At 39.9% G+C, this 13,490-nt stretch overlaps 1 protein-coding gene across 1 annotated transcript; it reads left to right on the forward strand.

The window, feature by feature from the left end:
* The first annotated feature begins 1,141 nt into the window (after positions 1-1,141).
* LOC117281154 (uncharacterized) lies at positions 1,142-7,683 on the forward strand. Its single transcript, XM_070195263.1, has 2 exons — positions 1,142-1,587; positions 2,228-7,683. Exon 2 carries the CDS (start codon positions 5,140-5,142, stop codon positions 6,385-6,387), a length of 1,248 nt encoding a protein of 415 aa, XP_070051364.1. The 5' UTR covers positions 1,142-1,587; positions 2,228-5,139; the 3' UTR covers positions 6,388-7,683.
* Positions 7,684-13,490: the final 5,807 nt, after the last annotated feature.

Here is a 13,490-nt window from a genome sequence, read left to right on the forward strand (position 1 = left end):
TCTTGTGTTCTTTGATGATATTTTAATCTACAGCAAGAGCTTGGAAGAACATGTGCAATACCTTAAGATTGCATTTGATCTACTTGTACAACATTAGTTATTAGCAAAGAAAAGCAAGTGTGTGTTTAGGGCAGAAAGAGTAGAGTACTTGGGGCATTACTTATCCTCACAATGAGTGTCTACTGATCCTAGAAAGGTAGAGGCTGTGAAGACTTGGCCTGAACCTAAGAAAGTCACCCAACTTAAGGGATTTCTGGGATTAGCTGGGTATTGTAAGAGGTTTATAAAGGGGTATGGGATCATTAGTAAACCTCTTACTGATCTACTCAAAAAGGATAGCTTCTGTTGGACTAAGAAGGTTGAGGAAGCCTTTGATAAGCTGAAACTAGCTTTAACTACAACGCCCGTACTAGCTTTGCCAAACTTCTCTCTGATTTTTGTGGTTGAAATTTGTGAGCACCTAATTTTTGCCCCGCATAGGAAATTACTCCCAAAATATTCAAAAAATAGTTTTAGTGACTTTTGTAGAATTTTAAAAAAATTTACTTTTATTTGTTTGGCATTCATTTGCACTTTTAGCATGTTTTAGTAGCATTTCGAATCATGAAAATGATCAAAAAATATTTTTTCTCTTTTTGCTTTTTGCATTCTTAGATTTTTACTTGCATTATTAATATTTAATTAGCATTATTAAAATACAAAAATACATTAGTGATTTTACATGTATTTGTTTGCTAAGTAATTAGTTAATTGTTAGAAAATAGATAGTTAGGTTAATTTTGCAAAGTTAGCTTTAATTAGAATTAGATTGGTCAATTTAGAAAATATTTAGACTAGGAAAGAAAGAGGCTATTTAGTTTGTTTTCAAGCTGGGCTAGTGATCAGTGACACAAATCTTGCTCTAATTTTGACCCAAGCCCAGTGGTTCATTAATCAGTAGGGTTACATTTTCACAAGAGGTGTAAATACAAGGATCTTGCAGGGTAGTTTAGGAATTAAAATTGAGGGAATATTTTCTGTAACCAATTAAGAAGGTTCTAGAGGATAGGGAAAGGACTAATTAGCAAAAAGAAAACTAAAAGAGGTCAGATTTTTGGGACTTTTGAGCAAATAAACAGAAGTAAAGGAGCTGAAAAATGAAGGAAAATATCTGAAAAGGGATAGCTGTCCAATTCGATTTTAGAAGATGCATTTTTCCCTATTTTTAGGGATGGCACATGTTAAAAGGGATTCCTTGATTTTTAGTATAAAAAGGGGACCCTCCCTATAGATAGTGGAATTTTTATGGATGCTCTGCATTTTTGGAAAGAAAGAAGGATCTTATGACTCTCCACTTTTCTTTCAAAAAAAAAATTTCTCATTCTCATTTTGTTTCAGAAAATATCTTAAAAACTAAAAAAATGATTTAGAAAATAACAAAAAAAAAAAAAGATTCGAATTCATACTATTTCAGTAGTTTTTCTGGGTTCTCTTTGGATTTTAGAAGTGACCTTATGAAGCTGTTTTGGTTTGGTTTTTGCTGTTCGTGCTGATATTTTCCTCAACATTCAGAGATTTATTTTTTATGTGTATTTTTTCTATCATCAGGTATGTTGCTGAGCATCTGTTCCTCCATGGTTATATACATGAAGCTTGAAAATAGTTGCTTTCTCATTCTATTTTTTTTTTGTGGATTTAAATATGACGAGACTTGGGTGTTAGGAATTGACTTGAGTATGCTTCTTTTTCATTCATGAAAATCGTCTTAGTGTTCTATCGAATTGTTCCCGATCTAAATACTTAGTTTTCGATATGTTCGCCTTGAGTTGGTTAGTTGTATAATTAGCAAGTGAGTCATGAATCAATCGAATGCCCCCTCTATGGTTTCATAAGTATGTTGGAGTGTCTTTGTTGGTTCTTCCCTAATGTTCTTTATCTGCTGTTGATCGGTTTAGTCACTTTAACATTTTTTGTGAAATTTGATCTCATTTGCCGCAATCAGCTTGTTTGATCTTTTGATGTCAGATTGATGACCATGTATTAAATATTAGACCGACGTCTATTTTTTACGGTTTAAATGATCGGTGAAACATTATTTAAATTGATTGTTTGTTTCTCCTAGGGCAAATTGAAATCGAATTTTAAGAGTTGGTCTGATTGAATTTTCATGTCATATATGAGAGCATTTAGCTTCCTTAGTTCATTTGGACATCGTTTAAACTCAAATATGTCTGTTTTCGACATGAAGGACTGGGGTTTTGATGAACTTGTGAGTGTTTATAGAGGAACCGCGTCTTGTTGATAGTTCTTGATTGCTCGGCTTCACTCTTTGAGTTTTGTACGAAAATGTTTGGAATCTTGCTAGGTATATGTAGTTTCTCTCCTAAAGGCGTAACAATAATGAAATATTGCGCAATTCAAATCCTAAAGCTTCAAGTGACTGCTTTCTGCTTTAATTGAGGTCATATGAGAGATATAGTGGTGAAATAGCTTCATGAATCAAGCAGTCTGTATACTTTCTTTTGGGGGGATTCCCTTGTGATATTAATGGATTTTCCAGTAAGTTTGAACTGAAATGGCAATCCATTAGCTTTCTTATTATGTGTGTCTCTGATTATCTGTTTGATAGTTCATATGCTTGTCCCAATTTCGTAAGTCTAATTTCTGGGATAGTTATGTGGAGGTTCTTCCTTTAAACATGTATTTAGGTGCACTCTCAATGTGTTTAAGTTATATCATATAGATTATCTTTCCATGACATGTAAATAGATTGGTTTTCTTATTGAGGAAGTGATTTCTTATTGATAAAGTGGTACCGTACGTGCTAAGAGACTAAGCTTGAAATCCTTGGAGTGTTTTGAGTCATTTAGAATAAGTGGGTGGCAGTTGGGTTCAAACGGAAATCTAATGGCTCTCGTCATATTATCATGTTATATTTGTCTGCTGTCATTTTCTCGTTTCTTTGTTCTAGCTATTTGGTGTTTGTTTGTTTATTTGATTTTGTCTTAATGACTCGGGTTGTGGGTTTTGGTTGGCCAGCCCATTAGATAATTAAATATTTTACGCATTCTTTAGAAATTGGGTTTGGCCAAATACACGAAAATTTGTTAGGAAGTAATGAGCATGGGGTCTAGAAAATTCATGTAGTTGAACCCATTTTGAATTGATTTCCCTTTTATTATATTGGGCATCATATGAAGCTTAATCCCAAATGATGAGTATGTCTGAAACTTGGTTATTAATAACCTTCGTTTCCTTTTAAAATGGAAGGCAGAACTTTATAATTCTTTGTCAAGTTAAAGTAGCAAACGAATTCCATGATCTACAACTGTTTACAATCATCTCAAACAATGTATAGGATTACTTCAAATATCCTAACTTACTTTAGGCGCGATTAATATTAAATTATCGTAACTATGGGTACGATTCCCATGGCATAGTCATGATACATAATCCCCGATTTGGGTACGCATTTCATGTGACCCGATTATAACTTCGAATAATAATAAAAATAAATATGTCGTAAATCGCGGGTGTATTTTATGTGGCGCGGTTTGCAATGTGTATCAAAACGGCAAGTGTACGATATCGTGACTTGTTCCAGAAATAATTTCATAAATAATTAAAAGCGATTAGAAGATAAAAATGCACAATAGGTTTTAAATATGTATAAATCAGATAATTAGACCAATTATTAATAGCTAAGCGACCGTGCTAAAATCACAGAATCCGTGAGTGCCTCACACCTTCTCCTGGGTTAACAAAATTCCTTACCCGATTTTCTGTGTTCGCAGATCAAAAAATAGAGTCATTTTTTCTCGATTTGGGATTCTAAAATGAACCGGTGACTTGGGACACCGTAAATTATTCCAAGTGGCGACTCTGAATGAATAAATAATTCCATTTCGATTTATGTCACTTTAATTGAAAAAACTCCCTATCCCTTCGGGAAAAAGGAGGTGTGACAGCTCTGGCGACTCTGCTGGAGACAAGAACCCAGAACTTCTGGTTCAGGGTTCAGAATTCGAGCTTAGAATAACTGTTATACATAGTTTTTGTCTATTATCTGATTTTTACGTGTTTGAAACTAATGTGCTAAATGTCGCTTTTTACCGCAATGATATTATGTGAAATGTATATAAACTGTTACGAAACCCTCCTTTTCTCTGAGTCTTCTAAATCTTCTGGGGAGCGTGCGTTTCGCGTGGCTTATTTTCTATTAGAGTCATATCCTAATTTTAGAATGAGGTTCGGACAAGTTACAAAACTGGTAAAACTTCTGTATTTCCGGTACGCTGCTCCCCATTAGCTCGAGTTGTCCGCTCGGGTAAGCTAGGTCTAGAACAATACACCCAGGATTTAAACTTAGAATAACACAGCCTCATGTCGGATCCCTAGTAGGTACGTTTGCTTGCATCACGTGCATTTGACTTAGGGGACTCAACACAGGGGTTGGGTCCGTCTAGGATAAGTGTACGCAAAATTAAAGGACCATCCTGATGCATTCTTTACGTGCTACTTGTAAATTAATTTGCTTGGCTTGTATGTTGACCGGCATCTTGAGTTAGAAAAAAAAAATCAAAATCAAAAAAAAAAATAGAAGAGAAAAAACAAAGAGTGAGGTAGGATAGAAAAACGCCTGGTTTTGACAATTCCGGTATTAAAAAAAACCGTTTCTCTATAAAAATTTCAAAAACAAAGAGAGAAAAGCATTTCAAAACAAATCATATTTGTCTGTGCATCAAAATTAACCGAACTACGCGGGTTTGATTCTTACCGGATGTGAGATACGTAGGCAACCCTCATCGGGTCCGGCCCCGTTTTTGCAAAAATAACAAAAAAATATAAATAATGCGTCATTTTGTCATAAATAAATTTAGGGGATGCCATTTTCTGTCCAAATGGCCAGAAACGTCCCGACGGGACGCCGAAAGGCTGTTTTGCAAGAATAGCCACCTATGGCTCTTTTTCTAATTTTGGCCACTTAGCAAGCACAACTTTAAAATCTTCATTTCTGAAGGGCTGAAGGGCCATATTTGCAAAGGTGGCCTTGAGTTGTTTGAGTTTTATTTTGCAAATATAATCTTTCTTTTGGGGTCAAAAATTAAAAAAAACATATATAAAAAATCACTTGTTTTTCACCAGTCGCCTTAAATAAAAATGTGCAGGATGAGCACTGTTGAAAATATACCTTTTCGAGTCGTAGATGAGATTTCACTAGGACTTCACATGTGGTGGAACGACCTGGGGGAGGTCGCCAAGCATTCTGTGACAAAGGCTTTAGGTGGGCTCACTGGTCTTCTAGTGATTAAATCAAGGGTTGATATAATCGAAGCTTTGATACCGTTTTGGGAACCGACACACAATGTTTTCCACTTCTCTTATTTCGAGTTGAACCCTACACTAGAGGAGATAGCATGTTATGCTGGTTTCGAAGGGAAGTTAAGGCAACAATATCCAGTAGCACCAAGAACTGTAACCCCTCATAAGTTTTTGGACCTCCTCAGTATTAGCCGGCAGGTTAAAGACAAAAATTTAGCCGGAGGATTCTGCACATTCCGTTTCTTATGCAACCGGTATGGGGACCCCCGCGGATTTGAGGCTCCGGACACTGGTTTGAATCATCAGAGAAATAAAGACAAATGGGAAGCACGCAGGGGTTTGGCCTTTGTGGTGGCATTTTTAGGCACGTTGATATGCCCAAGGAGTGACGGACATATAGAATTGGGGCTCGCAGGAGTGGCCGACTTTATGGTCAAAAATACTAATAGTACTATCATACCGATAATTCTCGCAGAAATATACCGATCTTTAATCGTTTGTCGAGCTGGGATAAAGTTTTTTGAGGGTTGCAACTTGCTTTTACAAATGTGGTTGGTAGAACATCTTTGTCATCGCCCAGGGTATATGAACTATGGTCTGACCGGACTCAATTGCATTGAAGAATATGAAAAACAGGTAAACGATCATGAGTTGCCAGAAGGTACTGAGGCATGGTTCGCGTATTTGGGTTCTTTAAACGCAAATCGAATTGAGTGGACTTTCAGTTGGCTCCCGGTCGATGAAGTTATTTACATGTCCGCCGGAGTGTGCTTTCTTTTATTAATGGGTCTTCGGAGTATTCAGCCATATGCCCCGCATCGGGTCGTACGCCAATTGGGCAGATACCATACAGTCCCCTATGACGAAGATTTGAGTCCAAAGGTTATTGAACTATGCCCAAAAGCCACATTCCCAGAAGAAAGGGTTCGCCAGATTTGGCACCAATGTAGGTTCCTGGAGCCACAGACTCAAGTACGGGATTTGTCCACGGGTGAAGTAGGATCCAACTACGCCACATGGTATGGTAAAAGAAGTCGGGTCGATCAAGAGCCAGAACAGCCCGTCAAAAGGCCCCATGTCCAATAATTCACCAATGGAGCACGAGAGCAATGGGTTTGGTTAGCTAAAGAAAAAGAATACCGGACTACTATAAACAAACTAGAAGAACAAATTGAAAAAATCAAATTTGATAGTAGTTTGCAGGCAGCTGGAGATGAAGGGGAAAAGAAGAGGTTGGCTAGGGAAAATGAAGCTCTTCGAGCCCAAATCCAGAGAATGAAAATAACCGCCGAGATACCGGTAAGAAGTGAGAGAGATGAGAAAATTATAACCAATCTAAGGCGGAAAGTGCATGATTATGGTTTTGACTTGACAAAGGCCTAAAGGGGCATGTTAAATGCTCAAGCAAAGTTGGCCAAAAGTGCGGAAGAACATGCTAGATTAGCCCACCAGTTGAAGCAGAAATATGACAAAGAAGTAGCAATTTTACAGAAAAAGCTGGTTGCCCTGGAAAATGAAATGGTCAAGCAAACAAAGGATTTCAAGACAGAAAGAGAGCATTGCTATGCATTGATTTACCAACTACAAGAAAGCATGCAGCAGTTACAAGACCAAAACAACAAAGATACACAAGTGTTGGAGGCTCGGGCCCAGCAGATTGGACGTTTGCTTCAAGAAAAGGGTGTCATCAGAATGAGGATTAAAGAGATAGCTGATTATGTTGTAATGAAATGCCATGAATGTGAAGACATGACCAAGTCTATGTTTTTTGCTTTTGTGATGACATTCGTTCGACAGGTGATGGTTGACCTAGACCACCTTCAAGAAGATATTGCCCGTAGGCCCGTGCGGAGACCGGCTGATATCCCGCAAGCCCCCAGAGTACCAGTGGAGGCTCTTATGTATTTTTGATTTTTTTAGTTTTTGAGTCTGTATTTTACTTTGCTCGAGTTTTGTTCGTCTTTGTCAAGGCTGTTTATTGCTTTATTTCGAGTCTGTAGATTTGTCTTTTGTAGTCATCACTACTTTTAAGTCCTTGTAATAGAAAATCCAAAAAGATGTCTTTTATTAATGAAATATTGAACAAACCCAAAAAAAAAAAAATCTTTCATTTCGCATTTATATCCCTGAACTACGTAATGATCTGATTCATGCGGCGTCATGATACGTAGGCAATCCCCATAAGATTCGATCATAGTTTTAAAATAAAAAAAAAAAGAGAAGAAAACAAGAAAAAAAGAGAAAAAGAGAGAGAAAAAGAGAGAGGAAAAGAAAAAAGGGAGGAGAGAAAGAAAAGAGGGGCCAAACAAAAGGAAGAAAAGAGAATGAGCATTAAAAGAGCAAAACACAGCAAAGGAGAGAGGAAAAAAATCAGGATTTGAAATTTGGGAAAAGAGCCGGGATGAAACACATAAGTCGTCGCAAAGTATTTAGAAACGTTTAACTGCTCAGGTGCAGTGCATCCCCAATATGCGATTCCCTATCTGTTAAATGCTTTAAAACTGACCAAGTTATTGTGTGTGCATAAAAAGACAGGTTCTGTTTAGGTGGTTAGTTTATTGGCATCCTGGCAAGTCACCCCTATAACACCAGATCAAAGCGCAAGGCAATCATGACTAGCAAAGAGTCGGACACGAGTGTTGTTGACCCGCCGAGGGAGATTGTAGAATCGGAGTCTGAATTGAAAGAGGAGGTCCACAGGTTGAAGCATCAAATGGCAGAAATGTATCAAGCCTGGATCAGGGGGCATCCTCCACCTTCATTCCCCGCTAACTACACAGAAAATCCCGCTTTCATCCCATCACTGGCACAAGCCCAGAATCCCAGTACCGTTGATCTTTCCCCTCAGCATGCACTGGGTTTTACCCCTTTCCACCACTACCCCGGCACCTCGTCCCAAACTTTCCATGCTCCACCAGCCAAAACAATCGCATACCCTGCTCTTGTTTTCGTAGCCCCTCCACGAGCTACCCTCTACCGATCTTCTAGTAAACCTGCGTTTCAAGCTCCAGATATCCAATATTTTGCTCCAGAACCAACTTTCAAAATCACGGATCCCTATTCCTACACCCCTCACTTTGAACCTCCTGTTGAAACTGAGAAACCATCCCGGAACATGGAGCAGGATGAGATATTCAGGAAAGTGAAGAGTTTAGAGCAATCTTTGAAGAACATGCATGGGATAGGAAGCTAAGTAAGTGTGGCTTACAAGAATTTATGCTTATTCCCAGATGTCCAACTACCCGCTGGGTTCAAGATGCCCAAGTTTGACCTGTACGATGGACATGGAGATCCCGTGGCCCATTTGAGAGGCTGTTGTAGCAAGATGAGAGGCGCCGGTGGGAAAGACGAATTATTAATGGCGTATTTCAGTCAGAGTTTGAGTGGGGAGGCTTTGAAACGGTTCACCCACCAAGACGCTAGCAGGTGGTACACATGGAACGACTTGGCTCAGGCCTTTGCTCGGCACTTTCAGTACAATATAGACATTGTCCCGAATTGCCTATCTTTGACCAAGGTAGAGAAGAAGCCCAGTGAGAGCTTTAGGGAATATGGTTTCAGATGGAGAGAACAAGTTGCACGGGTCAATCCTCCAATGGAAGAAAATGAGATGGTCGAGTACTTTCTTCAAGCCCTAGAGCCTACTTACTTTGGCCATTTGATCTCAGCCATAGGTAAGTCCTTCAACAATGTGGTAAAAATGGGAGGAATGGTGGAAGAGAGACTCAAGTCAATCAAGATCATGAGCTACTCTGCCATAAAAGCAACCACACAGGCAATTCAAAGTGGCACCGGAAGCCTGTTAGGCAAAAAGAAGAAAGATGATGTCACTATGTTTGTCTCTGGATCATGGCGTGGCCCAAGGGGTTCGCCTCACCAGTACACCCAACCTCAACCCAAACCTCAAGCCTACACCCAAGCTCCATATAATCCATCCCAACATTATTTCCCACCACAAGACCCTCAATATTCAGTCAGACCACCCCAATACCATGTTCACCACACAGAGTCATATGCACAACCCCCTCCTTACCCGCAATGGCGTGCTCCAACTCCACACAATCCTTACCCACCCCCACAACCATACCGAAACATTACTGGTCCAAGCTTTCGACAAAGGCCAGATTATAGAAAAGAGAGACAACAGCGGAAAGAAACCTTCACCCCTCTTAGAGAGTCGTATACCAGTTTGTTTCAAAGGTTGAGGCAGTTGGATGTTTTGAGGACGATTGAGCCAAAGACACCAAATCCACCTCCAAGGAACCTTGATTATTCCCTCAGATGTGCATATTGTTCTGATGCCCCAAGGCACGACACAGAGAAGTGTTGGCATTTGAAGAGGGCGATCCAAGAGCTTATTGATACAAATCAAATTGTGGTCCAGAGCCCGGAGGCTCCAAACATCAACCAAAATCCTTTGCCGGCCCAAGCAGAGACACATATGATTGAGATAGTTCATAAGGATGGGGAGCCCAAGATTTCTTCCAAGTCTATCATGATGATCTGTGCTGGCGAAAGTAATTCAGTTAAGGCTCTAGATTCTGCAAAAGAAATGCCTTTGATAGTTAAAGGGGTCTTGGAGAAGCTAAGCACTCTCTACGTGAAGCCATCTGTATTGGTTGTGAAGGGCCTCTAATTCATGTAAAAGCGAACCAGGAAAAGCAAAAAGTGGTCGTGCCAGGGATCCCGGGCAAGCCTGTCATAATCGTGGAAGGGGCTCGTATTACCCCCGTTATTATTAAGCCAGTGACCCAGTTACCAATGGTTGACACAAAGGCTGTCCCGTGGAATTACAAATAGGTGATAGTAACATATAAAGGAAAAGAAGTAGAGGAAGAAGTCAATGAAACTAGAGGACTGAATCGTTATGGGAGATGTTTTACCCCAGAAGAACTGAGGAAAGCCAAGCCGTTCAAGGATGGCCACATCCCAGTAAAGAAGCCGGTCACCGAAGAAGAGGCTGAAGAGTTCCTAAAAAGATGAAAATGCAAGACTATTCCATTGTAGAGCAGTTAAGGAAAACACCAGCTCAGATCTCTCTTTTGTCTTTGCTGATACATTCAGATGAACACCGCAAAGCCCTGATGAAGATTTTGAATGAGGCCCATGTTCCTGATAAGATCACGGTGAACCACTTGGAAAAGATTGCTAACAAGATTTTCGAAGCAAATAGGATCACTTTCTTAGATGATGAACTTCCTATGGAGGGTACAGAACACAACCGAGCTCTTTATCTCACAGTGAAGTGCGAGGATTCTGTTGTCTCAAGGGTACTGGTTGATAACGGTTCTAGTGCACATATTTTCCCTCTGTCCATTTTGCAAAAGTTGAAGATCGGAACTGAAAGGATCCACATGAACAATGTATATGTTTGAGGCTTTGATGGAGGAGGGAAGGATTCTGTTGGTGATATAATGCTCGAATTGTCAATAGGACCGGTTGAGTTCACTATGGAGTTCCAAGTGCTAGATGTGGCTGTCTCCTACAACTTGTTGTTGGGCAGGCCCTGGATACATGCTGCCAAGGCAATCCCGTCTTCTCTGCATCAAATGGTAAAGTTCGAATGGGACAGGTAGAAAATAGTTGTGCACGGTGATGAGAACTTATCTGCTTACAATGACACAACTGTTCCATTTATTGAAGTTGAAGATGATAAAGGGCCTTGGATTTACCAAATATTCAAAACAGTGTCTGTCGAGAAGATTCCTGAGGGAGAATGCATTCCAGGTCCGAAGCTACCCTCCACGTCCGTCATGGTAGCAAATGAAATGTTGAAGAATAGTTTTGTGCCAAGCAAAGGTCTGGGTTCGTCTCTGCAGGATATTGCGCATTCGGTGTGTCCACGTGAAAGTTTTGGTACATTTGGTTTGGGATTCACACTCACATGGAAGGACATGAAAAGGGCTAAAAATTCGAAAAGGAAGGCATGGTCACTTCCTAATCCTGTTCCACATATTTCCAAGTCTTTTATCAAGCCAGGGGTCACAAAACGCCCAATATCAGCGGTCCCAAACCTGTGGTCGACTTTGATGAAGAGCTGATCAAGAGGTTCCAGAGTCTATTTGATGAGGTTAATATGGTAAAAATCAGGGAAGGTTCCAGTAATGCCGATGTGCAGCTTGTTGGGCCAAATGTGAAGCTTAGCAATTGGAAAGCTACTCTTCTCCCCACCCGAAAGGAGTTTTGGTAGTTTGCTTTGTTTTCTTTTCTGTCATCTAGGTTATTCCAGGGTTGTAATCCAGATTTTTATTTTTGCTTGTTTTGATGTACAAACCCTTCTATCCTTTTATTTTCAATGAAATATAATCTCCTGTTTTCCATTATTCCTTATAGCGTTTCATTTTTATTTTTGTTTCTTTTTTCTGCACAGTTCTTTTTATGCTGATTTCAATGACATGATATGCATGGGGAATTTTCAGCCAAATCTTAAAAGTCAATCTAATTATGAAATAACAATCTAAGAAGTCGAGTGTGATGATGAAACAGAATATGATGAAGAAGCAGCATTTCAGGAAATCAGTAGAGAACTAAATCACTTTGAAGAAAAACCCAAGCCTAATCTGAATGAAATTGAAGCAATCAATTTAGGAGATCAAGATAAGATCGGGGAAACCAAGATAAGTGTGCGTCTGGAACCGCAAATCAAGGAAGAAATAATCAAAGCACTGTTTGAATATAAAGATGTTTTTGCATGGTCGTATGACGACATGCCTGGTTTGAACACTGATTTGGTAGTTCATAAATTGCCAACTGATCCGGCATTCCCTCCAGTCAAGCAAAAGTTAAGGAAGTTCAAGACTGACATGAGTGTGAAGATCAAAGAAGAAATCACAAAGCAGCTTGACGCAAAGTTCATTCGGGTCACTCGATATCCCACTTGGTTAACTAATGTTGTGCTAGTACCAAAGATGGATGGTAAGACTAGGGTATGTGTTGATTATCATGATCTCAACAAGTCAAGTCCAAAGGATAACTTTCCATTGCCGAACATCCACATTATGATTGACAATTGTGCCAAGCATGAGATCGGGTCTTTTGTGGATTGCTATATGGGATATCACTAGATCTTGATGGATGAAGAAGACGCAGAAAGGATAGCATTCATCACGCCATAGGGGACATACTGCTATCGGGTAATGCCATTCGGTTTGAAGAATGCTGGGGCAACTTACATGAGGGCAATGACTACTATATTTCATGACATGATACACAAGGAAATTAAGGTTTATGTAGATGATGTGATCATAAAGTCAAAGACGCAGTCCGACCATGTTAGGAATTTGAGAAAGTTTTTCCAAAGGCTCCGCAGGTATAACCTCAAGCTCAATCCGGCAAAATGTGCATTCGGTGTCCCGTCCAGGAAACTGTTGGGATTCATAGTCAGTCGATGCGGTATTGAGTTGGACCCGTCAAAAATCAAGGCCATCCAAGAATTACCACCGCCAAAGAATAAAACTGAGGTGATGAGCCTGCTCGGGAGGTTAAACTACATCAGCAAATTTATTGCTCAACTCACAACGACTTGTGAGCCCATTTTTAGGTTGTTGAAGAAGAATGATGTGGTTAAGTGGACTGACGAGTGTCAGGAAGCATTTGATAAGATCAAGAGGTACCTGTCAAACCCACCTGTGCCGGTCCCGCCAGAGCATGGGAGACCTTTTATTCTCTATCTGATAGTCCTGGATAATTCTTTTGGTTGTGTACTGGGTCAACACGACATCACAGGCAAGAAAGAGCAAGCCATTTATTATCTCAGCAAAAAGTTCACCCCTTATGAGGTTAAGTATACTCTTCTTGAAAAGACGTGTTGCGCCCTGACCTGGGTAGCACAAAAGTTGAAGCATTATCTGTCGTCCTACACTACTTACCTCATTTCTCGCATGGATCCTCTAAAGTATATCTTTCAGAAGCCTATGCCCACAGGAAGACTTGCAAAGTGGCAGATTTTACTCACAGAATTTGACATCATCTATGTGACCCGGACCGCGATGAAAGCCCAAGCCTTGGCCGACCACTTGGCCGAGAATCCGGTGGATGAAGAGTATGAACCATTGAAGACTTATTTTCCTGATGATGAGGTAATGTATGTTGACGAGGTTGACCATAAGGAAAAGCCCGGTTGGAAACTCTTCTTTGATGGAGATGCTAACATGAAAGACGTCGGAATAGGGGTTGTACTCATTTCTGAA

This window comes from Nicotiana tomentosiformis, chromosome 2 (genome assembly GCF_000390325.3).
Source record: "Nicotiana tomentosiformis chromosome 2, ASM39032v3, whole genome shotgun sequence".
Lineage (NCBI taxonomy): Eukaryota > Viridiplantae > Streptophyta > Magnoliopsida > Solanales > Solanaceae > Nicotiana > Nicotiana tomentosiformis.